This window comes from Pseudonaja textilis, chromosome 7 (genome assembly GCF_049901715.1).
Source record: "Pseudonaja textilis isolate UNSWEBS1 chromosome 7, rPseTex1.2, whole genome shotgun sequence".
NCBI classification, from domain to species: domain Eukaryota; kingdom Metazoa; phylum Chordata; class Lepidosauria; order Squamata; family Elapidae; genus Pseudonaja; species Pseudonaja textilis.
In genome coordinates, this window is record NC_141996.1 from 29,180,959 (window position 1) to 29,194,281 (window position 13,323).

At 38.3% G+C, this 13,323-nt stretch overlaps 1 protein-coding gene across 6 annotated transcripts in view; it reads left to right on the forward strand.

The window, feature by feature from the left end:
* NME7 (NME/NM23 family member 7) overlaps window positions 1–13,323 on the forward strand; it is an 87,257-nt gene that overhangs the window by 54,100 nt on the left and 19,834 nt on the right. For all 6 annotated transcript variants that reach the window (XM_087937316.1, XM_026722421.2, XM_087937315.1 and 3 more), the window contains exon 11: window positions 2,284–2,391. In XM_087937316.1, the coding sequence (XP_087793442.1) occupies window positions 2,284–2,391 (108 nt within the window). The remainder of the gene's footprint in view (window positions 1–2,283; window positions 2,392–13,323) is intronic.

The window sequence follows — 13,323 nt, forward strand, 5'->3', positions numbered from 1 at the left end:
AGCAGCATACCCCGGTCTGCAGCAAAGGTGCTTGGTGGGCGTAGAGAGCTCCCCATGCTCCACCATGATCGGCCGTTAGGAGTAGCTGGTGGTGAGGCATGGATGCCCGTGGGGTGCTCTAGGTGAGGATGCATGGGAGGGGAAAAATTAAGTCACCCCTGAAAAGACGGCCTAGCCATTTTTTCAGGGGTCAAAAGAAAAAAAGGCCTGGCCTTATTTCTTGAGAAACACGGTATTTATGATGGCTGCAATGTCCCAGGGTCATGTGATCATCTTTTGCAATCTTTTAACAAAGTCAGTAGGGAAGCCAGATTCATTTAACAACTGTGTTCCTAATGTAACAAGTGCAGTGACTCACTTAACAATTGTGGTAAGAAAAGTCATAAAATGGGGTAAAGCTCACTTAACAACAAATTCGCTTAGCAACAAAAATGTTGGGTTCAATTGAGGTTGTAAATTGAGGGCTACCTGTTTATCTACATCAACATTTGCTCATAAATGTGCATATTGGTCAGAAAAAAATTATTACTGTGTATTACTATCATATTTTTGAATGATCACTAACCAAGGAAGTTATGCAATGAGAGTGGCTATAAGTTCAATCAATTTCTCAGATATGTATTTAAAAGACTCATTGACACTCATATTCCTTGAAGTGCATCTTCACATAAGAAGAAGTTGGTTACATTTTGCTTTGTGGACGTTTTATAGAACTAAAAGACTGTATGGCTACAGAGTCCCAAAACAGTTCTCAATAACTGAATCCCCAAGATATTATAAATACCAAATTGGAATCCTTTACAAACTATTACTATAATTCATAGTGTTTTGCATCTGTTATTTTCACCATCTATATGACTAGATATTCTTCTCTTACTGATGTATTTTATTTTAAGAGTGGGTGTGATTCCAATGACATTACATTGCCAGGATATTAGGATTTATTTTTTTTTAAAAAAAGCACTTGCATGCATCTGTTATGTATTCTGCACTAAGGAAACATTCCTGTGTGTGATTTTTTTTTTAAGGCAATTGCTATGGCTACAACCACATTGTAAGGTTCACTCTCTGGCATTTTGATTATTGTCCTTTGAACCATTAATTAAACATATTTTTTTCCCATGCCTAAACAATTGAAGGAGAAATGTGGGTGACTGTTTGGTAGATGAATAATTTAAATTTACTCACTGGTCTTTTCCTCCTACTGCAGGGCAAGCTGAGCAGAATTTTGATCAATTTATTTCCTTGCAGAACTACAGATATATGTCATTATTTTTTTTCCAGGAAGGGGGTAGATACTTAAATTGAATTTTTAATAGATAGATTATTTACAAAATAATTTTCAAAAACTCTATGATCTCCAAATGCTTAAAAATATTGTAAGCTACTCCCTGGATGATTCCTTCTACTTACCTTGAGAGAGGCATTGCCTAAAGTGCCTCTAAAAAGTAACTTCCTTCTTCACCCTTCTTAAGAAATGCAGTCGTGACTGGCAAAATGGAGAGCATGGAGGTTCCTTGTAGACTTTTCTAGAGTGTCAGTATAGGTAGCCCTCGACTAACAACAGTTCGCTTAGTGAGCATTAAAAGTTACAATGGCCCTGAAAAAAGTGACATGCCCATTTCTCACACTTATGGCTGTTGCAGCACACACACACACTCACACACCATGGTCATATGACTTACATTCAGATGCTTGATGGCTGGCTCACATTTATAATGGTCGCAGTGTCCCAGGGTCACTTTTGCAACCTCCTGCCAAGCAAAGTCAATGAGGAAACCAGATTCACTTAACAACCGTGGTACTAATTTAACAATTGCAGTGATTCACTTAACAAATGTGGCAAGAAAAGTTGTAACAAATTTCTTACTTAGCAACATAAGCATTGGGCTCAATTGTGGTTGTAAGTTGAGGATGGACTGTATGTGTCAGCAATTCTCGACGTCTAAGACTGAAGGTTTTTAAATAAGTTTGGCCAAACTATAATTATCAGTCGTATGTGAAATACCTTTCAGGTACTGTGTCATGAGTTTTAATTTTTATAAAAAATTTATTTTTAATTCTCACGTATTAGTACTAAACTATTTCTTTTTTGTAATTTTATACAGAATTGCTTATATGACAGTTGGATCAAATGGAATCTCCTTTCTGGGGGGGAGGGGTTTATATTTGAAATAGACTTTCTACAAAAATATTTTATTGAATAAATGATCTGTTTTTCTCTACTTATGCAATTACCTTCTTCATTTTTCCTTTAGATCTTACAATTTCTATTTTATTTAGGAAATAGCCCGTTATCTCCGTCCTGGCACCCTCCGTGCTCGCTTTGGTAAAAACAAGATACAAAATACTGTCCATTGTACAGATTTACCAGAGGATGGACTTTTGGAGGTAAGGCTAAGAAGAACATTTTAAAAATTATATTAGATTATGGTTTTTTTTTTTAAAGTAAACAAATAAAATGCACATACACTGCTCAAAAAAATAAAGGGAACACTTAAACAACACAATGTAATTCTAAGTCAATCACACTTCTGTGAAATCAAACTGTCCACTTAGGTAGCAACACTGATTGACAATCAATTTCACATGCTGTCAGTGCTTTCACTCTAGTGGTAGCATGAGACGGAGTCTACAACCCACACAAGGGGCTCAGGTAGTGCAGCTTATCCAGGATGGCACATCAATGCGAGGTGTGGCAAGAAGGTTTGCTATGTCTATTAGCGTAGTGTCCAGAGCATGGAGGCGCTACCAGGAGACAGGCCAGTACATCAGGAGATGCAGAGGAGGCCGTAGGAGGGCAACAACCCAGCATCAGGACCGCCACCTCTGCCTTTGTGCAAGGAGGGACAGGAGGAGCACTGCCAGAGTCTTGCAAAATAACCTCCAGCAGGCCACAAATGTGCATGTGGCTGAAACAGTCAGAAACAGACTCCATGAGGGTGGTATGAGGGCCCGACATCCACAGGTGGGGGTTGTGCTTACAGCCCTACACCGTGCAGGATGTTTGGCATTTGCCAGAGAACACCAAGGTTGGCAATTTCGGCACTGGTGCCCTGTGCTCTTCACAGATGAAAGCAGGTTCACACTGAGCACATGTGACAGACGTGACAGGGTCTGGAGATGCCGTGGAGAATGTTCTGCTGTCTGCAATATCCTCCAGCATGATTGGTTTGGCAATGGGTCAGTAATGGTGTGGGGTGGCATTTCTTTAGGGGGCCGCACAGCCCTCCCTGTGCTCACCAGAGGTAGCCTGACTGCCATTAGGTAACAAGATGAGATCCTCAGACCCCTTGTGAGACCATATGCTGGTGCGGTTGGCCCTGGGTTCCTCCTAATGCAAGACAATGGTAGACCTCATGTGGCTGGAGTGTGTCAGCGGTTCCTGCAAGACGAAGGCATTGATGCTATGGACTGGCCCGCCCGTTCCCCAGACCTGAATCCAATTGAGCACATCTGGGACATCATGTCTCGCTCCATCCACCAATGCCACATTGCACCACAGACTGTCCAGGAGTTGGGGGATGCTTTAGTCCAGGTGTGGGAGGAGATCCCTCAGGAGACCATCCGCCACCTTATCAAGAGATGCCCAGGCGTTGTAGGGAGGTCATACAGCATGTGGAGGCCACACACACTACTGAGCCTCATTTTGACTTGTTTTAAGGACATTACATCAAAGTTGGATCAGCCTGTAGTGTTTTTTTCCACTTTAATTTTGAGTGTAACTTCAAATCCAGACCTCCATGGGTTGCTAAATTTGATTTCCATTGATAATTTTTGTGTGATTTTGTTGTCAGCACATTCAACTATGTAATGAACAAAGTATTTAATAAGAATATTTCATTCATTCAAATCTAGGATGTCTTATTTTTGTGTTCCCTTTATTTTTTTGAGCAGTGTAGAAAATTAATGGAAAATTAATTATAAATTATATTTAACATGACAAATGTTTTTTAAATAATCCTCTCTCCCTCCATGTATATATTACAACTAGCTGGAATGGGAAATTTTATTTTGAATTAGCATTTTATATAATTAATTGTGCTGAATGTATCAGTACAGTGGTGGGTTTCAAAATAGTTTACCACTGGTTCAGTGGGTGTGGCTTGGCGAGTGCACTTTGCACACACACACACACACACACACATTTTGCGCATGTGCATCAAACGTGCATTTTGCGCAGGTGCAGAGGCTTTCTGACTCACCTGCAATCCTGCACTCTCCCTGTCACTTCAGCAGCTGACACACGGCAATCTGCTGTGCCATGCAAAGTAGCTGCGCTTTAAAAGCAGGAAATAAAGGTTAGTATAGTACCCCATACTATACAAAGATCTGCTGATCTTTGGCGCTACCAGTACGCCAGACCGGGCCAAACCGGTAGAATACCACCACTGTATCAGTACAGTGCATGCTCCTAATACTCCAGAATACATTTGTATATTCCATGTATCTTCTAGTTCAGGGGTGTCAAACTCACGGAGTCACGGCAGCATCACGTGACATCGGGAATTTTTTCCCCTTTACTAAACCAGGCAGGGCAGTGGCCAGCACATAACGCATCTGGCCCACGGTCTGCGAGTTTGATGGTTGTAGTTGTATGAGGATATAAGCAATGGTATATTGTCTTGGAAATTAGTTTCTCAAATAGAGAAACTTGCATAGAACAGTGTGATTATTCATAAAATAAATCTGAATTTTGGTAGCACTTGCCAAAATACAAAAATATTTCAAAAATAACGACTGCTGTCCTAACAACTCAGGTACACCTTCTCTACATTTTTGAAAGCACTATAAGAAAGCCTTGATTAATCAAAACCACGATGGATTTTGGTTACCTATGGATCAATCTGATGATAACCATGGCATTGTAATGCTGTATTTCCTTTTTTTCTGGCCTAACTTCTTTGCTTAAAAATCTTTATTATTAATTAATTTTATTATTATTTTTTAAAAACTCATTATTATGGTCATAGACCAGGATAGAAAAGGTAAACTTTAAAAGCTAAAAAAAATATAAAATATGCAAAGTTAAGAAAAATCAACACATACACATGGTATATATAAACAAAACCATATAAAATATTTTAAAAACCTTATAAAAAGAGACATGAAATATACAGTATAAAAATTAATATACGGTGAACTAAATCTATCAATACAAAACTCAACTAATAAATACTCGTTAAGGATGGATTGAGACATGGATTTTGATCACTGCTGTGGACAACCTGGCAATAATGTGTGTATGTTGTATCAGTGTCTGCAAGCAGAAGGAAGGTATAAAATTGTCTGGTGTGCTCTGTATTTCACCAATACAGTATTGGTGAGATGAGGTTAGTATCAATGGTTTGTCTTCAGATCATATAAATCTTTCGCTTTTATTGGGGGTTTTTTGTTGCACTTTGCATAGTGTTGCTTAATTCAAAAGGTACACATGTATGTACATAACAATATTGCTACATTAACTAGAACTTAAAATAAATTTACTTTTGTTGATATTGTAGGATTGATACCATAGAATTATTTATTATCTAAATAGGCCAGATGTCCCCAATTTTTGTTATGTATTTGGCAGTTGGTTTTGCTGGATAATTAATCCCCAAGGAAAATGTCATGACTTGCTATGCTACCATAATGTCTAATGTGATTAGCATGATAGAGCTGGATTTTTCAAGCTTTCTAATTCTTTAATTTGCATTCTGTTTTAATATTGTGAGCTTCATATAGTGTTGCCTTATTCAGCCAGCACCAAAAAAGGTGCTTTACATATTACATACAATATTTCTCATCTTTCAATTGCACCTCATCCAACATTGGCAATAAATGTATATATAATTGAAGTATTGAATATTTTTCAGATTTCTTGATGATTGAAATTCATTATTTGAGATTCTTTGCTGAAATAAATATGCAACATTTTCCCCTTACTTGTGTCTTCAGGCAAATGTCAGAAAAATGTGGTTTGTGTTAAACACAGCCACTTCAGAATTTATCCTGGATAGTTAAAATATACCGTGGTACTCACTATCATCTTCCAGTTTGCGATCATGCGTTAGAAAGTCAAGTTTGTCTAATTGCTGATTAGGCAAACTTGTACTATTTTCAGTAATAAAGAAGAAGCTGACGAAAGAGGTTTTTGTCCCCTTAACCAGGATCGAAAAGCCATAGCTGTTTTGTACAATTATTGATTCAAAAGGTGATTAAATGAATAAGTTGGTCATAGGACGCTTAGGGTTAACTTCTCCAAATGGGTTGAATTTCATTATGGACTACCACAGTTGCTAATAATTAAAATGGCAAGACAGCAGATTGGAAGTTACAGATTTTTTACAGCACATATGATATCAGGTAGTGGTTTAACATGACCTTTATTAACATTCAGCTTTTCTCAGTGGAAATAAGTTGAAGTGAAACACCCTGGTTAGTTAGGTTCAAGATAAATTAAGGTACAAGGACCGGTCTGGTGAAATAGGAAATAAGTAATGAAGTATAGGGTTTTCTGTTTGAGCAGAGGATTGAACTAGAAGACCTCCAAGGACCCTTCAACTTTGTTATTCTGTTACGTAGAATTTGGATTGTGTGTTGTAGTTGAGCAAAGTAGTTCTAGGTTCAGGAGGATTGCTTTGAACATTATCCTGGATTAGTCTTGCAACTCAGTTAAAATATGCAAGGATAGTGAGAGCCTTGACACCAGGGAAGTATAAGAAAGTATACCTCGAAATCATGTTTATGTATGTGCATGTATTCTATATTCTACACACACATCTCGTACATATGCATATTGATCATCAGCAAAGCTTTCATTATAGTCTGACCCTGAACTCTTGGCTTTTTCCTTGTGAAAATGATTTCATTTAGCAGAGTGAAGTTAATAAATAACTCTCACATGACTTACTTGAGCTGGAAAATAGGAGCAGGAATTAAAATGCTAATGGCTTTCTCATTATTAAACCATTTTCATTCATAAAAGTTGAATTGCTATTCTATTTCTTTTTTTAGTATCATTACACTAATGTCACATGTATTTCTAGATCATCTTTAGTTTACTGAATCAAAATATGCATCTTAGTATCTTTTGGATAACATTTTCAGTTGAAAGTCACTAATTGCACTGAACTCAATGTAGATTCTACAAATGACTGATGATTTAAAATTTGAAATATCCAAAAGAAGTGATAATATTTGGGCTAGGAAATTATATTAAGTATCATTATACGTAACAGTAAAAATGCCTCTATATAATAAATCAGTTTAGATGATAAAAATACAACTTCTTATACAAGAATATTCCAAGGTTTAGTATTATTTTTAGATAAAAAATAAACTGATGCTGTAGAGAAATGATTATCCTTTTAATTCTAGTCCTGATGTGGAATATAGTTCTTTGAGAGAAAATTAGTCATCTGAGCCTGTGGAAGCAGCTGGCTGTTCTGTCTGCCATCCTAGAGAAGACTTTGGTCCTGAGGGAGCCTTTAAGATCCCTGTCAGATTTCTTTGCAACATCCCAGGAAACGTTGTAGCCCACAGAGTAAGAATTCTGAAATTATAGGATAGTAGATTTTAATTGGATATAAGGAAAATGATGTCCCATTAGCAAGGGGACTTTGATAATAGTACCAGTAGCCCAAAGAGATTGTATACTCACTATCACTGGATGTGGTCAGATAATGACAACCAGTCTTCTCTTACAGAAACTTTAATTTAGATTCCTATACAGAGCATGGGCTTGGATTCAATGGACTAAATGGGCATTTCCAGTTCTATGATAGTTTGACTTGATCCTTGTAGGAAAGAAAGTAGATATCATTAATATTGTATGGTTACTTCGATACGGTGGCAACAATTTTTGTACATACTTTCTCAAAATTAATGCTAAATACAACTTGGTCCGAGACAACATCAGATGCCTAGCTGAATCAAGGCTGAAGCTCAGACTGAAGTACCAAATATATTAACTTATTGTCTTCATCTTGTTCAAAATAAGATGAGGACTCAATGCATTCAGTGTTAGAGTCACTCAGAGGGTTAAAGATGAACAGAAGCAGGAAGATTAGAGGGTATACACAAATAGAAATATGCTGAAAGGCACAAATGCCAAAACATAATTATTACTATGAAAAAACTAAAAAAATTTTGCAGTTGTAGAGCAGCATTTAGTATATCAGGCATGCCTGTGTTAAAAAGAGAACGCTTAATAATTTTTATACTTTACAATTTTTTCCAGTGTTTTCTAGTGCTTTGGCCTTGTCTCTTTGGTTTCTTCAGCATTGAGTAGATGTTATTTCATTTGCGTATATTTTTATTTTGTTTTTGTTTGATCAATCTGAAAGTTTGTTGATAGTCTTAAAGCTAGCAGTCTCTTGTATATCTAATATTCCAACAGTGACTGTCCTTGAAGAAGCTTCTTAGCAAAAAGACAAGCCAACCCTATTTACTTTTTAGTAAACTTTTTTAAATTTTCATATTTAGTGGATCAATTTTACAATACACACCACCCAATCACTTGGTGATATGGGCAATTAAAGAAATCAAGCAAATAAATGAACTCTTTTGACAGAATGTGTGTGTGTGTCAGTTTCAGATATAACCTTACCCCATTTTTTGTGTGTGTAAATGTTGATGGATCAGTGGGATTTACAGATATATTCTTCTGCTATAGATATCATGAAAAAAATTGAAGCTGGTTTAGATTCAGATTTATAAGCAAAGAAAAATGCATCAAGGATTCCCTAGGTTTCTGCCAAAAGTTGCCACTCTCAATGCCTCTACCAATGCAGGAAAGATAATTGGCTTCCTGTCACAATTCAAGGTTTTCCTTGTGGCTTTTCACTTCAAGGTATTTTCCAACCATGTTCTCAGTTCCTTCTGGAGCCTTGGTGCTCTCTGAGCTTGGTTATTTGCTTGCAGATGTTTCATTACCCAACTGGGTAACATCATCTATCCACCAGGGACTCCACAGTCCAACATACACTGCTGAAAAAAATAAAGGGAACACTTAAACAACACAATGTAACTCCAAGTCAATCACACTTCTGTGAAATCAAACTGTCCACTTAGGTAGCAACACTGATTGACAATCAATTTCACATGCTTTTGTGCAAATGGAACAGACAAGAGGTGGAAAGCATAGGCAGTTAGCAAGACATCCCCAATAAAGGAGTGGTTCTGCAGGTGGTGACCACAGACCACTTCTCAGTTCCTATGCTTTCTGGCTGATGGTTTGGTCACTTTTGAATGCTGGCCGTGCTTTCACTGTAGTGGTAGCATGAGACGGAGTCTACAACCCACACTAGTGTCTCAGGTAGTGCAGCTCATCCAGGATGGCACATCAATGCGAGCTGTGGCAAGGTTTGCTGTGTCTGTCAGCGTAGTGTCCAGAGCATGGAGGTGCTACCAGGAGACAGGCCAGTACATCAGGAGATGCGGAGGAGGCCGTAGGAGGGCAACAACCCAGCATCAGGACCGCTACCTCTGCCTTTGTGCAAGGAGGGACAGGAGGAGCACTGCCAGAGTCTTGCAAAATGACATCCAGCGGGCCACAAATGTGCGTGTGGCTGAAACAGTCAGAAACAGATTCCGTGAGGGTGGTATGAGGGCCCAACGTCCACAGGTGGGGGTTGTGTTTACAGCCCTACACTGTGCAGGATGTTTGGCATTTGCCAGAGAACACCAAGATTGGCAAATTCGCCACTGGCACCCTGTACTCTTCACAGATGAAAGCAGGTTCACACTGAGCACATGTGACAGACGTGACATGGTCTGGAGATGCCATGGAGAACATTCTGCTGCCTGAAACATCCTCCAGCATGACCGGTTTGGCAGTGGGTCAGTAATGGTGTGGGGTGGCATTTCTTTAGGGGGCCGCACAGCCCTCCATGTGCTCGCCAGAGGTAGCCTGACTGCCATTAGGTATTGAGATGAGATCCTCAGACCCTTTGTGAGACCATATGCTGGTACGGTTGGCCCTGGGTTCCTCCTAATGCAAGACAATGGTAGACCTCATGTGGCTGGAGTGTGTCAGCGGTTCCTGCAAGACGAAGGCATTGATGCTATGGACTGGCCCGCCCGTTCCCCAGACCTGAATCCAATTGAGCACATCTGGGACATCATGTCTCGCTCCATCCACCAATGCCACATTGCACCACAGACTGTCCAGGAGTTGGGGGATGCTTTAGTCCAGGTGTGGGAGGAGATCCCTCAGGAGACCATCCGCCACCTTATCAGGAGATGCCCAGGTGTTGTAGGGAGGTCATACAGGCATGTGGAGGCCACACACACTACTGAGCCTCATTTTGACTTGTTTTAAGGACATTACATCAAAGTTGGATCAGCCTGTAGTGTTTTTTCCTACTTTAATTTTGAGTGTAACTTCAAATCCAGACCTCCATGGGTTGCTAAATTTGATTTCCATTGATAATTTTTGTGTGATTTTGTTGTCAGCACATTCAACTATGTAATGAACAAAGTATTTAATAAGAATATTTCATTCATTCAAATCTAGGATGTCTTATTTTTGTGTTCCCTTTATTTTTTTGAGCAGTGTATATTTTCTTCTATTGGATCTCAGTTCTTTGTTAGTTTGGGGACCTGCAGGTGTCAGTGGGGAGAGATCTGTGGCAACCTCTTGCCATTTTAATAACAGTGCTGTCTGTCTATGTGATTCTCAACAAACATGAACACAAAATGCAACATCATCCTTCTCCAAAGAGGTTTTGATATACGTAGGTGAGTTTTAGACCTACTTAACACTTCAGACCCCCAGATGTGGGACTCTAGGAATTGTAATATTTGTGGAAGAATAGGGAGCTTTGTTAGAAAAATATCAACCAGTCAGATATCTCCAGTCCTTTATGTTCCTTTGGAAAAGCAAATGAGATATTTAAGTTTCAGTATTTACTGTGGAAAGGCATCTTCCAAATTCTTTCATTAATCAGTATTGGCACTTATTTTACTGTTAAGAAAGAAAGTTAAGCTCCTCATGCTTGCTCTGTATATATATCTGAAGATTACTTCTGTTGAAGTCTGTAGGGTACAACTTCTAAGTCACCATGTACTATATAAGACCTACAATAGAAAAACAGGGAACTGAAGCCAAAATATTGAGGTAGTTTGATCCTGCAGAGTCTGGCTTGCAAAGCGAAATTGTAAATCTTTTGGGAAAAGCCTTTTAAATTCATGATTAAATTAAAATTATAGTTTGAATCCAAAAACTGTACAATTTTCCATGTAAATCAAAATGTTGTAAGGCTTGCTTACAACAGGGGAAATAGGGGAATATCACATTCCATAATGAACTATCGGAGCAGCACTTCTAATTTTGAACAGATTTGAAGGGGAGGTATGCAGACTAGGGGGGGCGCCGAGGAAGCAAAACTCTTTCCTTGCTGCATGAGTAGAAATCTGTTTGCATTATATTTGATCTAGCCTTCCCTGTGTATCAATTAGACAGGCAACAGGACTTTTTCAGATTAAACTAGAATCCTAAATTTTGTTGGGCATAATATTAAGATGATTCTAAAGTCTTATATAAAATGAAGATTCATTGAGTTCAACTACATCAAAAGAAATATTGAAATCATGTTTGTTTCCTGCACTTTTCTTTTATATAAAGATAACGAAGTGTGTAAATGATTAACTCTACAAAGTTTCAACTGGCTGAAAGCCTACACTTTCTTTGCCTAGCATTCCATTATGTCATATCCTGAACAAAGGTCTTTTAGTGCTGTACTGAGTCTGTTCAGATGTAAGCTCCACTGAATTCAGTGAAGCTTATGCTCACCCAGGTAAGTGGGTCTAGGATTGCAGCTGAAGGGTGCTGTTACATATTAACTTGGGAGCAAGTATGCAACTGAGTCTTCAAGCAATTTGGAATTTATTCTTCTTTCCTCAGCAGTGCATTCTCATTAGTAGAACAAGAGAATCAATCATGTGAAGTGAAGCAATGCCCGGTCTGTCATGGGCTCTTCCTTCGTACCACATTTCCCCTTTCAGAGGCCTTTAAATAATTAATAACAAGGCCATTGTATTTCCCAGTCATCTGGTGATGTTGCAATACAGCCTTTCATCAAGAGCTAAAACCGAGCGGTATAATTCTATGTCTCCAGAAGAGAAAATGCTTTTGGGGCTGTTGAAGGCAATGTCAGATTCAGACCAACTCTCCTTTTTCAATATCCCTACTATTAAACTTTTCCCCATTCAGTTGTTTTCACTAATTGCTTCGGTGATTTCTATTTCATTATGGAATTTGGTGTCATTTCACCTCCACCCCGCTTTTCTATTTGTGTTGTTGTAATTACAGTGCCATCTTCTTGTTTTATATTGACTTTGATACCTTATTGTGAACTGCTTTGTGTAGTTTAAGTGAGGAGTGGGGGGTGGAAATTGCACTTGATTTTTAGAAAAACGTAAAAACAGCCAATTCAGCAGAAATAATGTTTGCTTATGCAACTATTTCATATGCTTTATCATAATTTCTAATTTTGGTAGTAGGGAGTAAAAATAAGTAAAATCCTTGTTTGCATACAAGAGATTAAAATTAGAGTTACTAGAAATGTCACAATTCTTGTGATTAATTCAGCATTTGCTAATGTATATGGCATGGGTCTCCCCACTTTGGGCTCCATATACTGAGGGTCTTCCTTTTCCCCCAAATTGTTGAAACATTTTCTTTGTTTCTATCAGAATAGGTAGAAAAACCTAGTTGACCTCAGCTAAGCAAGATGAAAGAGACTGCATTTTGCATCTATCAAGTAATCAGAGAGCTTGTAGGCTACCTTGGGGAGTTGAATTTTTAAAAATCCTTAATATTTTTGGGAAAAAGGTTTTGTATTGCTGCAAAGGAAGAAACTTAAATATTTCCATATAGTCACCAAGAGTTAAGTTCAATTTACAAGCTTACCTTAGGGCCCATACTACAGATTTCATATTTATATGTTACCAAGACTCTAAGCAGTTTACAATACAATATTAAAACAATCAACAACCTCCTTACTCAAATGCCAGTAGAATCCAGCCCAGCTGAAGCCTGGCCAACATAAAATCTCTACAGCAGCATTAATAATCAAATTATAGAAAAATTGAACACCGGTCTAAAGAGGGAATATTCATAACCGTCGGAGTTCAGTAAGTAAGATCTAAGTAAGTAAGGTATTTCACAGTGTAGAGGCCATAATGAAACACTCACCTTTGAGTCAATGTCCCCTGATTTTTTGTAGCTGTAGACAAGTATATGGGTGTCAATGCAGCAAAATTGCTATTTAATTTGGGTATCAATCCTCATATCATTTCCTAGATTGGTTTTAAGGCAGATACATATCGTCTGCA